We start from the raw sequence: 22,725 nt of genomic DNA on the forward strand, positions 1-22,725 counted from the left end.
TCTACCCGGACACTGAGGTCCAGCGCCGAGGGCCTTCTGGCGGTTCCCTCACTGTGAGAAGCCAAGTTACAGGGAACCAGGCAGAGGGCCTTCTCGGTAGTGGCCCCTGCCCTGTGGAACGCCCTCCCGTCAGATGTCAAAGAGAACAACAACTACCAGACTTTTAGAAGACATCTGAAGGCAGCCCTGTTTAGGGAAGCTTTTTATGTTTGATGCATTACTGTATTTTAATATTTTGTTGGAAGCCGCCCAGAGTGGTTGGTGAAGCCCAGCCAGATGGGCATGGTATAAATAATAAGTTGTTGTTGTTGTTACCTCCAGACACACTGCCCAGATTGCACCACACTTTGGTGTTTCTAATGCAGCCCTTTGGCTTCACCCCTGGAGATGCACTCTGTTGTCTCTCGAGACAGATGTCTCTCCATTTTCTCTCGAGAGAGATGGATGCCAACAAATGGGTTTGAGCCCCATCCTGGGCATTGCAGGGGGTTGGACTGTTTGACTCTCATGGACCCTTCTATCTTTAACACTCTTTGATTCTCTAATGCATGGGTAGACAAACTAAGGCCCGGGGGCCGGATCCGGCCCAAACGCCTTCTAAATCCGGCCCGCGGACGGTCCGGGAATCAGCGTATTTTTACATGAGTGGAATGTGCCCTTTTATTTAAAATGCATCTCTGGGTTATTTGTGGGGCATAGGAATTTGTTCATTCCCCCTCCCAAATATAGTCCGGCCTCCCACAAGGTCTGAGGGACAGTGGACCGGCTCCCTGCTGAAAAAGTTTGCTGACCCCTGCTGTAATGTATGCTCAGGTTCTCTGAATTACTTCCTGTGGCTATGGCTTTTCTGAGCATGGGCTACCTTCTCCACCCCCCATATATAATATAACTGTAACTCAAGATAACACTCCATGGCATTTGATTAAGTGGACTGTAGTCGGTGGAAGCTTATGCCGCAATGCATTTGTTAAAACGGAGAAAGATGGAAAAGAGCTCCAGTACATTGTTTAGTTATTTATAAGATTTCCTACTTGCCTCTTAGACCGTAAAGTCCCAAGGCAGATTACAGCAATGTAATGATGCAATTAAAAGCATGACGGAGAGCAACACGTTTTCGGCGCAATTATGAAAGGTAAATAAAACAATTCCAAGCGAGAGCAACTCAGTAAATAGAAGATGTGGGTCCCTCAAAAATACTTGCAGCTGTCCAAGGCAAGGGCAAAGAGGTGAATCTTCTGCGTATGGAGGAAACTGATGCTCAGTGCACCTCTGTGGGGGTTGCATGCAAAATGTTGAACATATCAGCAGGTGGACATGGTCAACCCGCGAAGCAGTTAGGTGTTTTTAGACTTCGGACAGACAAAATCACCTGCTCCGCTCTTTAGATGATAATAGAAATCACTTCACTTACTTCAAAACATGGTATATTAGCCCCGTTGCACTGGTGGTGCCCTTCTGTTGAGTGAGTCCTCAGACTTTATTTTTATATTTTTTTCTATCCCACCTTTGCACCAAGACGTTCAAAGTGGGGTGTGGGGGCTTCTCAACTCCCTATTTTATCCTCACAACAACCTTACGAGGTAGGTTTGGTTGAGAAAGAACTGCATACTGTGATAAGAATTTTAAGGTCTTAGATATGTAATAAATCTTCATAAATGTACCAAGCAAACACGTACATAAATATATAAACCACACGTCTGAAACCCCACAGAAAAACGTCCTGATCAAATTGACCTCAAATATTTCTCTGCAAGGTCAAAGTGGGAAACCTCCCCATTGTCTCTTTCCTCACAAATCCTGTCTTAAAGGCACATTTAAGATATGAATAGGGTGTGAGCCTGTGACCTGGCTCAGGAACGAAGTATTTATCATTACAAAAGACTGGCCAGGCTCCCCAGGCAATCCAATCAAGTGACCATTAAACGGGTAACCTGCCAGACAGGAGAGAAACAATACACTCAGATTTCTGCTGTAGACCACCCTTTCTGATGTATGTATGATGTTTCTGGGGGTGGTCTTGAACTCCAGGGTGGGCAATTTAAAATGTCAATATAAGGGCAGACACATCTGGGTTCTGGGTTCCTCATCCTCTTCTGTGGGTGAGGGGAGCACCCTGTTGCAACAGATCAATAAAGATCAAGCTTACTAGCTGCTTTGCTTCTCGATATTCTCTGGTTGGCCTCTGTTATTTTCTCCTACCAATAGGGAACCTACGTAAGGACTCTATATGGGCTCTTGGATACCCCATAAGGGGAAAAGGGCAGTTTATTTGTTTAAAACAATATACACCATGAGTTTAAAGCACACGACCTCTCACAAAGAATCCTAGCAGCTTGTAGTTTGTTAAGGGTGCTGGGAGCTGTAGCTCTCTGATGGGTAAACTGCAGTTCCCAGAATTCTTTGGGGCAACCAATGTGCTTTAAATGTACGATATGTGAGCAACCATCGTGATTGGCCGGGGTCACCCAGTGGGCTTGATGTCTGAGTGGAGATTTGAGCCCTGGTCTCTCACGTCCCAGCTGGATATTACCTCACACTGACTGTTATGTACTGAAGTTCTCACCCTGGGCCAGCAGGGGGATACTGTAGATAGTTATGCAAATAAGGGATCGAAAGTGACGTTCAGTGATTGGATAGTTTTAGAAAATTGTTACAGTTACGTTGTACTGGAGCTCTATATAAGCAGGCTGACTGAACCCTTCAGTTCAGTTCTGTCCTGGCCTGTGAATAAACAAGAGCTATTTGAAGAATCGCTGTGTCGTCTGATATGTTCACCCACAACTTAACACTGACAGCCCCACAATTTGCATTATGGCAGGAGTGGGATTTTAGGAACCACTGCAAGACGACAGATAACAATCCCCTGGTCAAGGGTCGAGAGTCTGCTGGCCTGTTTTACAATCTCATTGCTCGTGAGGTGAGACATTCTGCCCCTTGTCTGCCATTTCCCACACCCCCAGGACAAACATGGATTGGGAAGCTGGCCAAATTCCCCTTCCGATTCAATCAACTCCCGTCCCAAGCGTTGGCATCGCTTCTGATTTGGAACGGCAGCCTTGCAATCAGCAATTTAATCTAAGGACAGGTTCAGGTTTATATCGCAGACAGTTTGACCTTTCCTAAGCCTTCTGCAAACATCATTATAGTCTCTCCTAGTGGGATGTTCTGATTAATTAATTTTAGGTGTTGTACCTTGTGATGAAAAGGCGAACACAAGAGAAATGGCAAGTTATCTCTCCAGTTCAGAGAGTCTTTTTCACACGCTCCAATGACATTTCTGTTTTTTGCTCTTTTAACAGGTACTGTATCCGTTTGAACAAACTTATCAATATATGTTCTTGCTGTCCCTGTTTCTGCAGTATATATCCCAAAACATTCCTATATAACAGAGTGATCCCCCCCCCCTTTCAGTTCCAGCAATATATATTGAGGAAAGTGGAGTCTGTGGCAGCAAAGTATTGCAGTATGAAGTTCTCCTGTTCAGAAAAAACCCAAAAACAAAACCCAAATGATCAAGGGGATGGAGCAACATGCCCGTGATGATAGGTTGTTGGGGGGTGTTTTATGCTAGTGAAAAATCAAGTAAGAGGTGACATTATACAAATGTGTAAAAATTAAGTATGGCATGTAGAAAGTAGCTAGAGAAAAGCTTATAGCTCTCTCTCTCTTGGATGGCTTCAAAAAAAGATTGGAAAAATTCATGGAGGGAAAAATCAGTGCCTATGCTTTTGAATTCTGGTGCTGGAGGAGACTCTAGAGAGTCCCATGGACTGCAAGAAGATCAAACCGATCCATTCTGAAGGAAATCAGCCCTGAGTGCTCACTGGAAGGACAGATCGTGAAGCTGAGGCTCCAGTACTTTGAGAAGAGAAGACTCCCTGGAAAAGACCCTGATGTTGGGAAAGATGGAGGGCACAAGGAGGGCACAAGGAGAAGGATGTATGGCAGCCCGGAAAAGACCCTGATGCTGGGAAAGATGGAGGGCACAAGAAGAAGGGGACGGCGGAGGACAAGATGGTTGGACAGTGTTCTTGAAGCTACCAGCATGAGTTTGACCAAACTGCGGGAGGCAGTGGAAGACAGAAGTGCCTGGTGTGCTCTGGTCCATGGGGTCACGAAGAGTCGGACACGACTAAACGACTAAACAACAACAACAATGCTTATGTTCTTATGTCAGGATTGCAGCCAGCCATGCCCTTTCCCAGTAAACTCCATTCCATCCGCCCCCAAACGGAAAAAAAACATTTCAAGTACCGGTATTTCCCATGTAGCAGATCTTTAGGTTCTACGGCCGCTCAGTATACAAAGTCCTCTTGGGGAAGTTTCCCTCTGCTTAAAGGTCAAGGGACCCCTGACCATTAGGTCCAGTCATGACCGACTCTGGGGTTGCAGCGCTCATGTCGCTTTATTGGCTGAGGGAGCCGGCGTACAGCTTCCGGGTTATGTGGCCAGCATGACTAAGCCGCTTCTGGCAAACCAGAGCAGCTCACAGAAACGCCGTTTACCTTCCCACCGGAGCGGTACCTATTTATCTACTTACACTTTGACGTGCTTTTGAACTGCTAGGTTGGCAAGAGCAGGGACCGAGCAACGGGAGCTCACCCCGTCGCAGGGATTCGAACCGCCGACCTTCTGATCAGCAAGTCCTAGGCTCTGTGGTTTAACCCACAGCACCACCCGCATCCCTTTCCCCCTGCTTAGAGTCCTCCTAAACATATTTTGTACTCCTGCAAAACTCAGGATCCACGAGAATCTGATGATACCACCTTCTTATGCATGGAACCAAATGGTTTTTTAAAAAATAAGAGAGCATTTCCTACTTCCTTGTTTGCCTTTTGCAAGGTTTCGGGGATTTTTTCCTGGTCCTCGGTCCCCCCCCATCTTGGGGTCAAAATCCTGTGGGTGGGAACACATTAGAAAATTTCCCACAGGCATGGATGGAAACTGTTGACTCAATATGCAAATGCTCACCTAATAATTTCCTGCAAATTCTTTATTTTTGGATAACGGAAACTGCAGTCCTCAAATAGGCACGATAGCAGTGAGAAGCTAGTTTTGTATTTGGGATACACTGAAAAATATACTGTCTAAAAAAATATAAGACCGTTGTTTATGTATGCAATCACGGCAATCAGAATAATAGTGGCAAGAAACTGGAAAAATGAAATCCTACCAACGATTACAGAGTTGCAGAGTCTTATGATATAATACCGGCAACTAGCAAAACTGACGGGAAGAATCAGAGGAGTGTCAAACCAGAAAGTATATGGAGAATGGAAAATATTCAAAGAATATATAAAATTGCATTGTACAAAAAGCAAGATACTTGCATAACTAGATTGATACTTGTAAGCAAAAAGTGAGACTCTCTTGAGAGTCCCATGAACTGCAAGAAAATCAAACCTCTCCATTATTAAGGAAATCAGCCCTGAGTGCTCACTGGAAGGACAGATCCTGAAGCTGAGGATCCAATACTTTGGCCACCTCATGAGAAGAGAAGACTCCCTGGAAAAGACCCTGATGCTGGGAAAGATGGAGGGCACAAGGAGAAGGGGACGGCAGAGGACGAGATGGTGGGACAGTGTTCTCAAAGCTACAAACATGAATCTGACCAAACTGCGGGAGGCAGTGGAAGACAGGAGTGTCTGGCGTGCTCTGGTCCAGGGGGCCACAAAGTGTCGGACACGACTAAACGACTAAACAACAACAAGCAAAAAGTGTATTAGATATTATACCGGATATATATATATATATAATGAAATAACATAAATTTGTGCAAGAAAATATAGACAATATAAGCAGTATAATGAGAATTATTGGAAGTTTTATATTTTAACCTGTTATTTAATTGTAATATACTGTATTTTTTTCTTTTTTTCTCCCCCCCCCTTAACAGTACTTGTATTGCTTTTGCTTTGTATGATTTGTTATTTATGTATATGCCTACGTGGGAAATTAATAAAGATTATTTTAAAAAGAAAGAAAAGAAAAAATGTACTGTCTCTAGCTATCTAAAATGTAATTTGGAGGTTATTCCCTTTGGAAGTAGGTTGCTCATACTGTCTCGACTTCTCTCTGAGCAGCCTACGCAATGTGCAAAAAAATGTGCCTAATTTCACATCATGGCAACAGCATCCGTACCTTTTCATCTATTGAAACTAAACCTTTTGATTTTCATGTGGCAGAGCTCCTCTGCCTTTAGTAACTGCAAAAGAAGCTAAAGGAATTTGGTTTGATTTGTAATAATTTGGAAAATAAATAAAAAACGAAAGAAAGAAAGAAGAAGCAGAAGAAGTCTAAGAGGTGTACCATGACATTTAATATGAAAAGCTGCGTTAGTTCAGCTTCTGCCTACATCTAAAGAAACAAGGTACAGTATCTGCCAAAGAGGGGAAGGCAGTAAACCAAGCTGATATTTTTCATTTTTCATAAGGCCGCACAAGGACTCAGTGGCTGAAGTAGCATTTGTTTTTTTTTAAAAAAAAATATTTATTGAGATTTTTTAAATACAAAAGTGCAAAAATAATAAACAATAAGACATGTATCATAACATATTTTCAAAGCTTCTTTGGACTCCCTCACGTCCATAAATAAAGTCAAAACTAGGTCATCTGCAAAGTCAAAACTAGGTCATCTGCAAAAGCTGAAGTAGCATTTGAACCCAGCTCTCGACAAGAACCAATTCAGTTGCCAAGGCAACAGGGAAAAGAAAGACCTTCCCAAGATGGCCGCACTGCGACGCCTCTCAGAGACCCACACAAGATGGCAGGACAAGGGAGGAGCGGAAACCCAACCCTTTTTCTAGAGAAGTTTCCCTATGACACACTCAACATGGCTCTTTGAATCACAGCTGTTTCCTTGCCCTCAGTTATCCAGTAAAGCAACTGTTTAAGATAATCTTCAACAAAACCACAGTGGCACAAACAAAAACATCAGCCAAAAAAATCGGAAACCGCCCTTGTCCATAAAACTGATTATAGGCAGAAATTGCGACCATGTGCGACTCTTCACGTTTTCCTATCTCTATGTCCAAGATGGCGGGGTTTTGTTGTTGTTGTTGCCTCGCTCAAGATGGCGGCGCCACCGCCCTTCTTCACCTTTTCCGCAACTAGCCAATCAGAGCCCCACCCTGGGCGTGGCTTCCCCGTTGCTGCGGCAACCGCGGCCCAGAAACGGTGAGGGCAGGACGGTAGCGAGGCGCCGGCGGGGGCGGGGGGAGTTCTGAGAAATTCGCGCGGCTGGCAGGTAATGGAACGCGTGGCGTGCGGTATGCGTGCGCCGGGGGAAGGGGGGACACGGAGGAGACGCGTGTCTTTTGCACGTGTGAACGGGTGACGCATGAGCCACCTCTCTTTCTCCCTCTTGAGTCAAACAGAACACGTGAAAACTGAGGGCGGGTGGCGTATGTGCAACCTTGTACCGCAAGGGTCGATGCTAAAAATCGAACTTCCAGCTTTGCAAGTGACTTGGGAATTGTTTGGAGACAAAGGATTTAAATAATAATAATAATGTTGTTGTTGTTTAGTCGTTTAGTCGTGTCCGACTCTTCGTGACCCCCTGGACCAGAGCACGCCAGGCACTCCTGTCTTCCACTGCCTCCTGCAGTTTGGTCAAACTCATGCTGGTAGCTTCGAGAACACTGTCCAACCATCTCGTCCTCTGTCGTCCCCTTCTCCTTGTGCTTCCCCAGCCACTCTGGGTGGCTTCCAACAGAACACTAAAATACAATAACCTATTAAACATTAAAAGCTTCCCTAAACGGGGCTGCCTTCAGATGTCTTCTAAATGTTTGGTAGTTATTTTTTCTTTGACATCTGGTAGGAGGGCGTGGCGCTGTGGGTTAAAGCCTCAGCGCCTAGGACTTGCTGATCGAAAGGTCGGCGGTTCGAATCCCTGCGGCGGGGTGCGCTCCCGCTGCTCGGTCCCAGCGCCTGCCAACCTAGCAGTTCGAAAGCACCTCCGGGTGCAAGTAGATCAATAGGGACCGCTTACCAGCGGGAAGGTAAACGGCGTTTCCGTGTGCGGCTCTGGCTCGCCAGAGCAGCGATGTCACGCTGGCCACGTGACCCGGAAGTGTCTCCGGACAGCGCTGGCCCCTGGCCTCTTAAGTGAGATGGGCGCACAACCCCAGAGTCTGTCAAGACTGGCCCGTATGGGCAGGGGTACCTTTACCTTTACCTTAGGAGGGCGTTCCACAGGGCAGGGGCCACTACCAAGAAGGCCCTCTGCCTGGTTCCCTGTCACCTCACTTCTTGCAATGAGGGAACCGCCAGAAAGCCCTCAGCAGAACGATGGAGGAGAATTTGCTTCTTCAGATATACTGGGCCGAGGCCGTTTAGGGCTTTAAAGGTCATCGCTAACACTTTGAATTGTGCTCGGAAACGTCCTGGGAGCCAATGTAGGTCTTTCAAGAATGGTGTTATGTGGTCCTGGCGGCCGCTCCCAGTCACCAGTCTAGCTGTCGCATTCTGGATTAGTTGCAGTTTCCGGGTCACCTTCAAAGGTAGCCCCACGTAGAGTGCATTGCAGTAGTCCAAGCGGGAGATAATTAGAGCATGCACCACTCTGGCAAGACAGGCTGTGGGCAGGTAGGGTCTCAGCCTGCGTACCAAATGGAGCTGATAAACAGCTGCCCTGGATACAGAATTGACCTGCGCCTCCATGGCCAGCTGTGAGTCCAAAATGACTCCCAGGCTGCGCACCTGGTCCTTCAGGGGCACAGTTACCCTATTCAGGACCATGGAGTATTCCACACCTGCCCGCCCCCTGTCCCCCGAAAACAGTACTTCTGTCTTGTCAGGATTCAGCCTCAATCTGTTAGCCGCCATCCATCCTCCAACCACCAAGGTAACCTTAAAATACATGTGAAATCTCAAAATTGGTCTTGAATATGATGATGGCCCTTGACTGGGTGTCTCCGTTCTCTTTAAGGTCCTTTCCCACTGCAGGTCCATGGCTGAAGTGCACGTGATTGGTCAGATCGTGGGAGCCAGCGGATTCCCTAGCAGCAGCCTTTTTTGCAAATGGGGAATTCACACAGGTTGGTGGAGAATTATGGTCCGGAGATCACGGGAAAGGGGAAGGCAGAGATAATTTAGCACGTGATTTATAGGTTAATTCTGTTTGGTTAAAGTCAGCCGGCAGGTGTTGCTTAGCGACCAATCAGGGGAGCAGGATCTTTGCCGAGGTAGCATCAGCTCTCATTGGCTGCGTAGTTCCGAGGGAGTTTTCCTCTGTATGTTTAGTTGAGTGTTTTCCTGCTGTGTAGAAGGCCTGAGCTAAGAAAGACAGAAAGCCTCTCGGTTGAATTTCTTCTCCGAATATGTGGATTTAGATAGCATGTCAGAAAAGATAAAAAAAAACACCAAAACGGGTATTTATTTCAAAATGCAAAGTTTTTATTTTTATTTTTTTATATAAATATTTATTGAGATTTTTTAAATACAAAATGCAAAAATAATAAACAATATGACATGCAGATTGTAGACAAAATGGAGTGTTTTGGGAGGTGGCAGAGAGATATTTCAAAATTTGTCTGGCAGGGCAAAAAGCCCAGAATTAAGTTTAAGATACTAACTGATGCTAAAGAAAGAGGGGGCTTTGCCCTGCCAGACTTAAAGTTGTATTATGAATCAGCAGCTTTCTGCTGGTTGAAAGACTGGCTACTTCTTGAGAACACTGATGTTTTAGATTTGGAAGGATTCAACAATGCGTTTGGGTGGCATGCATATCTGTGGTATGACAAGGCTAAAATACATAAGAACTTCAAGAACCATGTTGTCAGAAAAGCAGTATTTAATGTCTGGTTGAAATATAAAGACTTATTGGAAAACAAGACCCCAAGGTGGTTATCACCAATGGAGGCTAAGGCCCTGAAAAAACTCAATATGGAGGCCAAATGGCCGAAATATTGGGAAATAATAGAAAAAGATGGAGATAACTGGAGGTTGCAGAGTATGGAGAAAATAAAAGATAAAGTGCGAGATTGGCTACATTATGCTCAGATTAAAGAAGTTTTTAAGTTGGACAAAAAGGTAGGATTCCAGGAGGAAAAATCAAAGTTAGAAACAGAACTGTTAGAACCCAGCTCTAAGATACTTTCAAGAATGTATAATTTGCTGTTAAAATGGAACACACAGGATGAAACGGTCAAATCAGCCATGATAAAATGGGCACAGGACATAGGGTACAACATCATGTTTGCTGACTGGGAAAAGTTATGGACCACAGGTTTGAGATTTACGGCATGTAATGCCTTGAAAGAAAATATTATGAAAATGATTTACAGGTGGTACATGACCCCAGTCAAGCTTGCAAAGATATACCATGTGTCTGATAATAAATGTTTGAAGTGTAAAGAAGCTGAAGGAACATTCTTTCACCTCTGGTGGACTTGCCCTAGAGTGAAGGTTTTCTGGGAAATGATTTATAATGAACTGAAAAAGGTATTTAAGTATACCTTCCCTAAGAAACCAGAGGCCTTTCTCTTGGGCATTGTTGGTCAGAGTGTGCAAAAGAAAGATCGAACCTTTTTTATGTACGCTACAACAGCAGCAAGGATACTCATCGCTAAAAGCTGGAAAACTCAAGAATTACCCACACTGGAAGAATGGCAGATGCAACTGATAGACTATACGGAATTGGCGGAGATGATGGGCAGAATCCGAGACCTGGGAGAAGAACTGGTGGAGGAAGATTGGAAGAAATTCAAGGCTTATCTAATTGTATGATTGTTAAGAAAGATGTAAGATTAGCAAAAGCATGGCTTCAACAAACTAGTTGAAAAGAATACAAATTTAAATTTAATTGGAAGATGAAAAGATAAATTTTGGATAAGTAACATTTCATAATTAAGTGTCAATAAGAGTATGTTAAATTTTAAAATTTGAGATATTAATATTGAAAAATTATATTATATGAATTAAACCAAGTTAATAATTTGCTGGTAAAATTTATGAGCTTAGAAAGCAGGAACAAGGGTTGTGAGGAAGTCCAAAGATGAATATGAAATGTGGATTTTGGAAAAGATTGTGTTATTACCTATGTATTTTATTGTTAAACTAAAATTTAATAAATATTAACAAAACAAAACAATATGACATGTATCATAACATATTTTCAAAGCTTCTTTGGACTCCCTCACGTCTCCCGCTCCCACTTACATCATTGTAAAACTTTTTCCAGCAATTTATCATCTTGTTTACATTCTTAAATCTCATTCATTTAATTTAATCTAATAATTCTCCGAAAGGTTTATATTTTCCTCAATCTCACTTATCATCCAAATTACGTCTAATTTAGTGGTGCTCAATTATTTATGGTCTGGCATCCTTCTTAACATTCAACCAAATTACAGTATTTTTATAAATAAATCCTAAATTTCTTCCAGTCTTCTTCAACCCTCTCGTCTCCCAGGTCTCGGATTCTGCCGGTCATCTCAGCCAATTCCATATAGTCTATCAGTTGCATCTGCCATTCTTCCAGTGTGGGTAGATCTCGAGTTTTCCAGTGCTTGGCGATGAGTATCCTTGCTGCTGTTGTTGCATACAGGAAAAAAGTTCTGTCCTTCTTTATCACCCTCTGGCCGACAATACCCAGGAGAAAGGCCTCTGGTTTCTTGGGGAAAGTATACTTAAATACCTTTTTCAACTCATTATATATCATTTCCCAGAAGGCCTTCACTCTAGGGCACGTCCACCAGAGGTGAAAGAATGTTCCTTCATTCCCTTTACATTTCCAGCATTTGTTATCAGACAAATGGTATATTTTGGCAAGTTTAACTGGGGTCATGTACCATCTATATATCATTTTCATTACATTTTCCTTCAAAGCATTACATGCAGTGAAGTTCAACCCAGTGGTCCACAACCTTTCCCAGTCCTCGAACATGATATTATACCCAATGTCCTGTGCCCACTTTATCATAGCCGATTTAACCATTTCATCTTGTGTGTTCCATTTTAACAGCAAGTTATACATTCTTGAAAGTACCTTAGTCTTAGGTTCTAGCAGTTCTGATTCCAATTTCGATTTCTCCACCTGGAACCCTAACTTTTTGTCATTTTTGAAAACTTCTTTAATCTGAGTGTAGTGTAACCAGTCTCGCACTTTATCCTTCATTTTCTCCAAACTCTGCAATTTCCAATTGTCTCCATCTTTTTCTAAAATTTCCCAATACTTTGGCCATTTGGCCTCCATATTGGGTCTTTTTCGGGCCTTAGCTTCCAGAGGTGATAGCCACCTTGGAGTTTTGTTTTCCAATAAGTCTTTATATTTTGTCCAGACATTGAACACTGCTTTTCTGACAATATGGTTTTTAAAGGCCTTATTGATTTTAACCTTCTCATACCATAAGTAGGCATGCCAACCAAAAGCATTGTTAAAACCTTCCAAATCCAATACATCAGTGTCTTCGAGAAGTAGCCAATCTTTTAGCCAGCAGAAAGCTGCGGCCTCATAATACAACTTTAAGTCCGGCAGGGCAAAGCCCCCTCTCTCTTTCGCGTCGGTTAATATCTTAAACTTAATTCTGGGCTTTTTGCCCTGCCAGACAAACTTAGAAATATCTCTCTGCCACTTCCGGAAGCACTCCGTCTTGTCCACAATCTGTAGTGTTTGAAACAAAAACAACATTTTTGGCAATACATTCATCTTAATAGCAGCAATTCGGCCTAACAAAGAAAGTTTCAATTTTGTCCAACTATCTAAGTCTCTCTTAATTTCTGACCAACATTTTTCATAATTATCCTTAAATAGACTCAGATTTTTTGCTGTTATATTTACCCCTAGGTACTTTACTTTTTTAACCACATTTAATTCTGTCTTTCTCTGAAACCGTTCTGACTCTGTATCTGTCAATTTTTTCCCCAATACCTTGGTTTTCTGTTTGTTTAGTTTAAATCCCGCCACCCGACCAAAGTCTTGGATCAATTGTAGTACTCTTTTCGTACTAGATTCTGGCTCCTGCAGGGTCAAAACTAGGTCATCTGCAAAAGCTTTGAGTTTATATTGTTTTGCTCCGACCTGAATTCCTTCCACCAACCGGTCCCCTCTAATCATATTCAGGAGCACTTCCAGAACCGAAATAAATAGCAAAGGGGAGATAGGACAGCCTTGTCGTGTTCCTTTTTCAATTTTAAACTCTTCTGTAACCACATTGTTAACTATCAATTTAGCCTTTTGTTCTGAATATATTGCATCAATCCCATTCTCAAAACCCCATCCCACTCCCATTTCTTTTAAATTTCCCTTCATAAATTTCCAGGAGATATTGTCAAAGGCCTTCTCCTTCTGCTTAGGAGCAATTCAATTATCTTTAGGTGGGAATTTCCCCAAGGACTATCTTTTACCTTCAGAGGGAAGAAGGTTAAAATTAGAACACTGGAAGATAGAGACAAATTTCTGACCACATACGGAGAGGACCTTCAAAAAGGAATTGAACTACCCTTTGGGCCTGGAGCACCGGCGGTACCGGCACCCTTGGAACCTGAAGATTCAACGAATAAGATACCACCCCTGGAAAAATAACCAGATTATTTCAGGATGTCTCTGCAACTTCTGAGCTGGAATATAAATGGCTGTAACATCCCGGAAAAAAGGAGGAAAATATTTCATATATTAAAAAAAGAACAATTGGACATTATTTGCCTGCAAGAAACACATGTGACTAGGCTCCACAGAAAAGTGCTAGTAAAACAAAAGATTGGGCCAGGAATTTATATCTTCGGACAGAGTAAAGAAGAGAGGTGTGGTCATTTATGCAAAAGAGAGCCTGTCACCCAAATTCCTATTTAAAGACGAACATGGAAGAATTTTGGCAATTGAGATACAACATCAAGGAGAGAAACTTTTGATATTAGGAATCTATGCGCCAAATGAGGGGAAATCGGAATTTTATAAGAAGTTGCGTGAGACCATGCTGGATTATCTGGACTACAACAACATCATTTTGATGGGAGATATGAACGGGGTCGTATCAACCAACATGGATAAGTCACAAAGCCAAAATGTTACAAAAGATGGCAGACTACCAAAGACCTTTTTCGAAATGACAGACAATATGGATTTGATTGATATTTGGAGGATAAAGAACCCCTTGGGAAGAGAGGGAACATTTTTCTCTGAAGCCCAACTGACCTGGACAAGAATCGACCAAATATGGATATCTAGAGGTCTGGCACCCAAAGTCAAAAAGGTGGAAATCTGCCCAAAGACCTGCTCCGACCATAATGCAGTAAAGATGGACATGACACTAATACCAACCGGCTCCTTTAGATGGAAGATGAATGACAATTTGTTTAGAGATCAGGAGATTATTAAGAAGGCCCAAAAAGCTCTAAAGGGTTATTTTGAGATAAACATGAACACTACGGTGGAAAAAAGAACCATCTGGGATGCAAGCAAGGCAGTGATGAGGGGGTTCTTGATACAACAGAATGCTGTAAAGAAAAGGACACAAAATGAGAGGAAAGATAAAATCTTGGAGAAAATTAAAGAATTAGAAAAGAAGCTAAGATTAAACCCGAAGTCACAGCTGACACTGAGAGAAATTAAACTTCATCAAGCACAATATTCTAAATTGATAAACCAGGAAATAGAGTGGAAGATTAAATTAATGAAACAAAAAACTTTTGAATCGGCGAATAAATGTGGAAAACTGCTAGTTTGGCAGTTGAAGAGGAGACAAAAATTAAATACAGTTACAAATTTAGAGATTGAAGGAAGAAACATTCAGAACCCTGTGGATATTAGAAAGTGCTTCCAGAGATATTTCAAAAAATTATATACCCAAGGGCCGCAAGATGAGATTGAGATTAAACAATTTTTGGAAAAAAATGGATTACCAAAATTGTCACAAGAAAATGAACTGCAAAATAACACGACAAGAGATTGAACAAGCCATTCAGAATATGAAATTGGGCAAATCTCCAGGACCAGATGGGCTGACCTCCAAGTATTATAAGACACTAAAAGACTATCTGATACAACCACTGATGGAGGTTAGCAATGAAATTATGGAGGGGAGGAGGGCGCCAGAATCGTGGAAAGAAGCCTTCATCACATTGATACCAAAATCGGAAGCTGAAAAGACACAACTTAAGAACTATCGTCCCATCTCTCTTTTAAACGTGGATTACAAAATATTTGCAGATATTCTGGCAAGTAGATTTAAAAAAGTTTTAAATGAGGTAATTCATAAGGACCAGGCGGGCTTTCTCCCAGGTAGACACTTGTTTGCTAACACAAGGAACATTATTGACATTTTGGAACTTTTGCAAACAGACATAAATACAAAAGCAAAATGCGAAGTTTTTAAAATATATTTGAAAAATAATAATAATAGTAGTTTAAAGTCATACACAGCGTTCGAATAATTTCAGTAGCAGTGTTAAAAATGTGGAAAAACCAATGAATGGATCAAGGGATATTGAAACTGAACAAAACTCGTTATGCAATGGCAGCGAACAATTAATACAGAATCTGTAATAAGGAATAGACGGGAAGTCTGGTAGGTAGAAAAAGACCACTTTTATGTTTTGAAGGTTACTAGTTGATGTTCTAATTCTCTTTTTTTTCTTTGGTGGCGATGGAGATTTATTTTCTTTTTCTGTATGGTGTGTTAATGTGAATGGTAACAATAAAATTTAATAAAAGAAAAAGAATTTCTCCTCAGATTTATACGCTGTTGTCAGAGCTGCCTCTAGGTCCCAGCTCACAGAGGACCAACGCTAGGCTGTCGTAATGTACAAAAGTCTTTATTGAAGTTCAATTTCCATTTCAAAGCCGCAGCGCGCAGCCCTACATCTTAACCCTAGATCGGCGAAGTCCCGTCTGAATCTCCTCCCCTCTGACACCAGTTTAAGATCCTAGCCCTGCTCCACCTTTTCCGCTGCTCTCTCCTCCTCTGGGTCCTCCTGCCCGCTGGGGCATCCCCCTTTCTGGACTCCTCTGACGCTGAGTCGCTTAGCTCCTCCCCCTGCCTCTGGCGGGCTTTAGGACCCGGTTCCCAATCCTCATTCTCTGCTGTCCCGCGCTCCTGTACATTTGAACTTGCCTCTCGCGCCAACCCAGTGACCTTCCTCCTGACCGTTACACTACTTCTGTCACTGCTTCCCTCTTCCGGGATACTGGCCGGATCTGACCTCCCCTCCGTTGTCTGACTCTCCGATGGAGGCGTGGTCAGCCCTGACTCCTCTCCTCTCCCTGCTGGGGGAGACGCTACTCCCGATACCTGTGACTCTTCCCCCCCACTATGCTCTGGTGGGGAAGCTGGTCCTGATTTCCAACTGCTGCTCTGGGAGTCCCCGCTGGCCCCTTGCTTCTGGGGTGTCCCCCTTGGGACCCCCCTTGCCCTGGCCACCGGTGCCCCCTTCTGTGAATCTTCCGATTCGCTGGAGAGGCTCATGGAATCCCTCGGTCCACTGTCCTCTTCTCCTACGCTCCCCTCGGATTCTTCTCCTTCGCTCTCCATCTCCTCTCTTCCCTGTGCCTCTGCTCCTAAGCCCCTGACATCTGTTCTTGTTCAGTTTGCTTCGTCAAGTGTTATCAAGCTTCTCTTCTCTCTAAACGCCATCTGTGTTATTTAAGTGACGCTGCTAAAGAGGGAGGTGAGAGGAAGTCAGTTCCCCTGCCGCATTCCACCCCCACCCCACATTTTTAGACTTGATACGAGAGTCAGAGCTTTGTCTATTCATAACGGAGACATCTGGGTTTTCTCCTCCTCCCAGGTGGTGCCTGGAAGTTGCTGTCGGGATTCCGGGAAGGGCAGACCCAAGTCGACAACCCCCAGCTGGATGATGTGGCTTATTGGTCCCACCCCATCGACGTCCACTTTGCCACCAAAGGCTTGCAGGGTAAGAGATATCAGTTGCCTTTCCCTTCCTCCTCCGCAGTTCTTGGCTATTGCCACATTAAAAACATGAGATCCTTTTAAATAATATTTGTGTGTGTTGCAAGACACAGCTGTAGCTGGACAGGGAATAATAATAATAATAATAATTTATTATTTATACCCCGCCCATCTGGCTGAGTTTCCCCAGCCACTCTGGGCGGCTCCCAATCAGTGTTAAAAACAGTACAGCATTACATATTAAAAACTTCCCTGAACAGGGCTGCCTTAAGATGTCTTCTGAATGTCAGGTAATTCTTTATCTCTTTGACATCTGATGGGAGGGCGTTCCACAGGGCGGGCGCCACTACCGAGAAGGCCCTCTGTCTGGTTCCCTGTAGCCTCACTTCTTGCAATGAGGGAACCGCCAGAAGGCCCTCGGCGCTGGATCTCAGTGTCCGGGCTGAACGATGGGGGTGGAGATGCTCCTTCAGGTATACAGGACCGAGGCCGTTTAGGGCTTTAAAGGTCAGCACCAACACTTTGAATCGTGCTCGGAAACGTACTGGGAGCCAGTGCAGATCTCTCAGAACCGGTGTTATGTGGTCCCAGCGGCCACTCCCAGTCACCAGTCTAGCTGCCGCATTCTGGATTAATTGCAGTTTCCGGGTCACCTTCAAAGGTAGCCCCACGTAGAGCGCGTTGCAGTAGTCCAAGCGTGAGATAACCAGAGCATGCACCACTCTGGCGAGACAGTCCGCGGGGAGGTAGGGTCTTAGCCTGCGAACCAGGTGGAGCTGGTAGACAGCTGCCCTGGACACAGAGTTAACCTGCGCCTCCATGGACAGCTGTGAGTCCAAAATGACTCCCAGGCTGCGCACCTGGTCCTTCAGGGGCACAGTTACCCCATTCAGGACCAGGGAATCCTCCACACCTGCCCGCCTCCTGTCCCCCAAAAACAGTACTTCTGTCTTGTCAGGATTCAACCTCAATCTGTTAGCCGCCATCCAACCTCCAACCGCCTCCAGGCACTCACACAGGACCTTCACCGCCTTCACTGGTTCTGATTTAAAGGAGAGGTAGAGCTGGGTGTCATCTGCATACTGATGAACACCCAGTCCAAACCCCCTGATGATCTCTCCCAGCGGCTTCATATAGATGTTAAAAAGCATGGGGGAGAGGACAGAACCCTGAGGTACCCCACAAGTGACGGCCCAAGGGTCTGAACACTCATCCCCCACCACCACTTTCTGAACACGGCCCAGGAGGAAGGAGCGAAACCACTGTATCACAGTGCCCCCAGCTCCCAGCCCCTCTAGACGGTCCAGAAGGATGTTATGGTCCATCGACCGCTGAAAGGCCGCTGAGAGATCCAGCAGAACTAGGAAACAGCTCTCACCTTTGTCCCTAGCCCGCCGGAGATCAGCAACCAGCGCGACCAAGGCAGTTTCAGTCCCATGGTGAGGCCTGAATCCCGATTGGAAGGGATCCAAATGGTCCGTTTCCTCCAGGCGTGCTTGGAGTTGTTCAGCAACCACCCGCTCAATCACCTTGCCCAAGAATGGCAGATTTGAGACTGGGCGATAGTTGGCCAAATTGGCCGGGTCTAAAGATGTTTTTTTAAGAAGCGGTTTAATGACCGCCTCTTTCAGCGGGTCTGGGAAGGCTCCCTCACAGAGGGAAGCATTCACCACCCCGCAAAGCCTATCGCCCAGCCCTTCCTGGCTTGCTTTTATCAGCCAGGATGGGCAAGGATCAAGGAGACAGGTGGTCGGTTTCACTCGTCCAAGCAGCCTGTCCACATCCTCGGAGGTAACAGATTGGAATTGATCCCATATAACAGGACCAGACAGAACTCTAGCACTCTCCCGCCCTGGCCCTGCTCCCACTGTGGAGTCTACCTCCTTCTGAATCTGAGCGATTTTATCTGCAAAAAACTTTGCAAAAGCATTGCAGGAGATCTTGGGGTCCCTACCAGGCCCCGGTGGTACAGGTGGTTCCGATAAACTGCGAACCACCTGAAAAAGTCTCCTGCTGCTGTTTTCTGCAGATGCAATGGAGGCGGCGAAGAAGGCCCTCTTCGCCGTCGCCATTGCCACTTGGTAGGCTCGACGTTGAGCTCTAACCCGTGTCCGGTCTGATTCAGAATGAGTTTTCCGCCACCGGCGCTCTAGCCGTCTCAACGATTGTTTCATCACCCTCAGCTCCGGGGAAAACCACGGGGCTGTCCGGGCTCCATGCAATTGGAGAGGGCGCTTCGGAGCCAGACAGTCAATAGCCCTGGTTAACTCCGCATTCCAGCGTGCCACCAGGGAATCAGCTGAAAGGCCATCAACTTGGGATAAAGCATCCCCTACCACTCTCTGGAAGCCAATTGGATCCATTAAGTGGCGGGGGCGGACCATCCGAATCGGTCCCACCTCCCTGCGGAGGGGAAGGGTTGCGGAGAAGTCCAGTTGCACCAGGAAGTGATCTGACCATGGCACTTCTTTTGTTTCGCTTTTAGTTAATGTCAGATCACCAACATCCGTAGAGGTAAACACCAAGTCTAAGGCATGTCCGTGGCTATGAGTTGGGCCAGACTTATTCAGGGACAGCCCCATGGAGGCCATGCTTTTCACGAAGTCCCGAGCGGCCCCTTGTAAGGTCGTGTCGGCATGGATGTTAAAATCCCCCAGGACAACCAAGCTAGGTGTCTCCAGGAGCATATCCGCCACGACCTGAAGCAGCTCGGGCAGGGAATCCTTGGTGCAGCGGGGAGGTCGGTACACCAGTAGGAATCCTGTACTGCCCCTATTGCCCAACTTCCAGAACATGCACTCAGAAAACTGGGTCTTCCCAATAGGACGCCTGGTGCAGACTAATGACTTCCTAAAAATCACTGCAACCCCCCCTCCCCGCCCACATGACCTGGGTTGCTGTGCATAAGAGAAACCTGGTGGGCAGGCAGCGGCAAGGACAGGCCCATCTGCCTCATCCAACCAGGTCTCTGTCACACATGCCAGGTCAAATCCTCCATCCACAATCAGGTCGTGGATGGCAGTGGTTTTATTCATCATTGACCTGGCATTGCACAGCAACACTTTCAGGTCATGTGGGTTTCCCTTGCTGATTACTGTATCCTTCCGGTCAGGACCAGACCTGGAGGCAGGGATAGTCCTCAAACAACGACTAAACCTGCCTCCTCGGTAATGACATGGTCTGGTCTTAGCATAACTCCTCCTCCTGCCCGTGATCACTGAGATCGGGTGTCCCAATACATCTCCCCCTGTGGAACCTGCCCCACCCAATCTATTGGCTGAGGCCCACTCCCAGGCAGCCATGACCCTTCCCCTTAAAAGGCAAAATACAAACTATATAATAATTTAACAGAATAATAATAATAATAAAACAAAACAGAACAAAACAAAACAAAACAAAGCAAGGAACAATAGTGCTGACTCAGTGCTTATCCCACCCCAAGCAAAAATAAAATAATGAAATAATATAATATTATAAAAAACAACAACCACCATTTAAAGTGCTGCAAATTAAAAGCGATTAAAACATTTAAAACCATTTTGTCCATTGCTGCCGGTAGGGAAACGCCTAACACATTGCAGGCAAATCACCCAGTGACCGCCTGCTAATGTTTTGAGCTGGCTGTGGTTACTGATCCACAGAGGGCCATTTTCTTTGGTAGCATCCTGGTTATGCAGTGGAAGCTAGCTAGGCCATCAGGGCATATGCCGCCCCCCCTCAGTCTAGGCCTCACATAAAAGATAAAGGGACCCCTGACCATTCGGTCCAGTCATGACCAACTCTGGAGTTGCAGCGCTCATCTCGCTTTACTGGCCGAGGAAGCCAGCATACAGCTTCCAGGTCATGTGGCCAGCATGACTAAGCCGCTTCTGGCGAACCAGAGCAGCGCACGGAAACGCCATTTACCTTCCCGCCACAGTGGTACCTATTTATCTACTTGCACTTTGACGTGCTTTTGAACTGCTAGGTTGGCAGGAGCAGGGACCGAGCAACGGGAGCTCACCCCATCGCGGGGATTCAAACCGCCAACCTTCTGATCAGCAAGTCCTAGGCTCTGTGGTTTAACCCACAGTGCCACCCACATCCTTCTAATAAAGCAGAATGGTTGCTGGGTGCTGCATCGTAGATGTAATTGCATCAATAACATATTGCAGAATAGATGCACAAAAATAAATAAATCGGTCTGTAGAGGTCCCAGATTTCTGCTGTGACCTTGGTGGCTTGAGCAAGCAAAGCAGAACACTCGCCTTGTTGGCTATGTTAGCAGCAGCAAAGTGACCTCCCTGGGGCCCAAGCGTATGTGTTTGGAGATCCTGGGCAGTCCAAAGGACAAGACCCCCTTTCTCGGCCTCATTGATGTGGTCCAAAGGAAAGCAGAACAAGATGTTTGGCACCAGCTTGGCTGCAGGAGTTGCCGGAAAGAGGCGTACAAGGTGTTAGGTTTTGACCAGCTTCGGCCCATCTGAAGCTGAAGCTGATACAGGCTCGTCTTATCTGGGGCCCAAGCAGAGCGTCGTCACACACACAGCGGAAGGATAAGCAGTATGTGCCACATTCTTAACTTTATTTACACTTCTATGCTGAGAGAATACAAACATGCATCTTGCCTCTGCGAGTGCAGAGAAGCAACTCCTCTCGGAAACAAAGAACACCGAGAGAACAGTGAAAAACAGGAAACCAGTGAACGTCACATCCAGTCTCCCATTCCCGTGGGAACCCAACATTAACTCTGACTGTGGAATGCAAAACAAAGCCTTGTGACTGCATTTGCTGCTCAGTGAGGGAAATAGAAACCAACACAAGGCGCCATCCAACCGCTTTAGGGACTCCACTCTGCATTTGTGTAGGGTTCACGCCTTAGGCTTCTCTTCTCCCAAAGATATTCTGCAAGGCAGCAGAGGTTTGGAATCAGTTTTCCTTCTCTTAGATGTTCTCCCTTCCCAGGTCGTGAGCAATGTCATTCTAAACTGAAAGCTTTTGGATAATAAGGGTAAAATCTTCTAAAACCGAACAGTCGCTTTTGGGAGATCGAAAAGTGAGTATGAGCAATGAGCACTCTTCCCGAGTGGCAATTTAACCAATTTAAAAGGCAACCCACTGAACAACGATGCTCTTAAATAGCTAAGCCGCATTTTATAACTGGAGCTACAGTTCTGCAGTGTGGCTGCCGGCCAAACTTCGCCAGGAATTTTGGCTCTATCGGTGTGAATGATGCTTCATAACACATACATTGATGGCCAAGAATCCGCCCCACTTACGGAGGCTCTTGAACCCACCCACTCGCCCCCAACCAGCCTGATCCTCCCGTCTTCCCCACTGGGACTTTGGCCCAAGTCCAAGCAAAAATTGGCATTGAGGCAATGTCTATTAGGGCAAATGGGACCCTGCTCCACAAAGCTCACTCTGCCCTCATCCAGCCTTCTCCTGAGATAAATCCAGTCCAGGGACCTCAGAAAACAACAAATAGGGCGATTTATAAGCAGGTTGGCTTCCCCCTCCTTAGTTTTGCTGTTGTACAACTCAGCAGGGAGGAGGAGGATAGAGGCAAATAGTTGGCTTTTGTTGCCTCTGGCGCCACCTGCTGTTCGCCTCCCTGCCTTCCACCCTACCAGTGGGGCCCAGCCAATTGCATTGTAGAGCTGTCGCCTTCGGAAGCCCTCTCTCTTCAGGGGATTCTGGCTTGAAAGGTGGGGCTATGGTGGAGAATTCTCTGCATCCCAGCTTGACTGTATTCCCGCAAGAACTCAGGACAGAGGACGAAGAGGGCTGTGTGTTGCAGCTAGCCTAGTGCACAAAGGCGTCATTTGCACCTGTCGCTCCTCCCACTGTTGCCTCTGGCTCCACCCACAATTGGCCCCTTGGAAGTTGCTCAGAAG

General features: G+C 45.4%; 1 protein-coding gene across 3 annotated transcripts in view; it reads left to right on the plus strand.

Moving 5' to 3' along the window:
* Positions 1-7,153: 7,153 nt before the first annotated feature.
* The window catches only part of B9D2 (B9 domain containing 2), a 43,044-nt gene continuing 27,472 nt past the window's right edge, over positions 7,154-22,725 (plus strand). For 2 of the 3 annotated variants that reach the window (XM_079985820.1, XM_079985818.1), the window contains exons 1-3: positions 7,156-7,245; positions 8,932-9,040; positions 16,728-16,853. In XM_079985820.1, the coding sequence (XP_079841946.1) occupies positions 8,953-9,040; positions 16,728-16,853 (214 nt within the window). In that variant the 5' untranslated portion in view covers positions 7,156-7,245; positions 8,932-8,952. Of the gene's footprint in view, positions 7,246-8,931; positions 9,041-16,727; positions 16,854-22,725 lie in introns of all 3 variants that reach the window. The other variant, XM_079985819.1, reaches the window with a different exon arrangement.

Source organism: Podarcis cretensis, assembly GCF_951804945.1.
Source record: "Podarcis cretensis genome assembly, chromosome: 8".
Taxonomy (NCBI): Eukaryota; Metazoa; Chordata; class Lepidosauria; order Squamata; family Lacertidae; genus Podarcis; species Podarcis cretensis.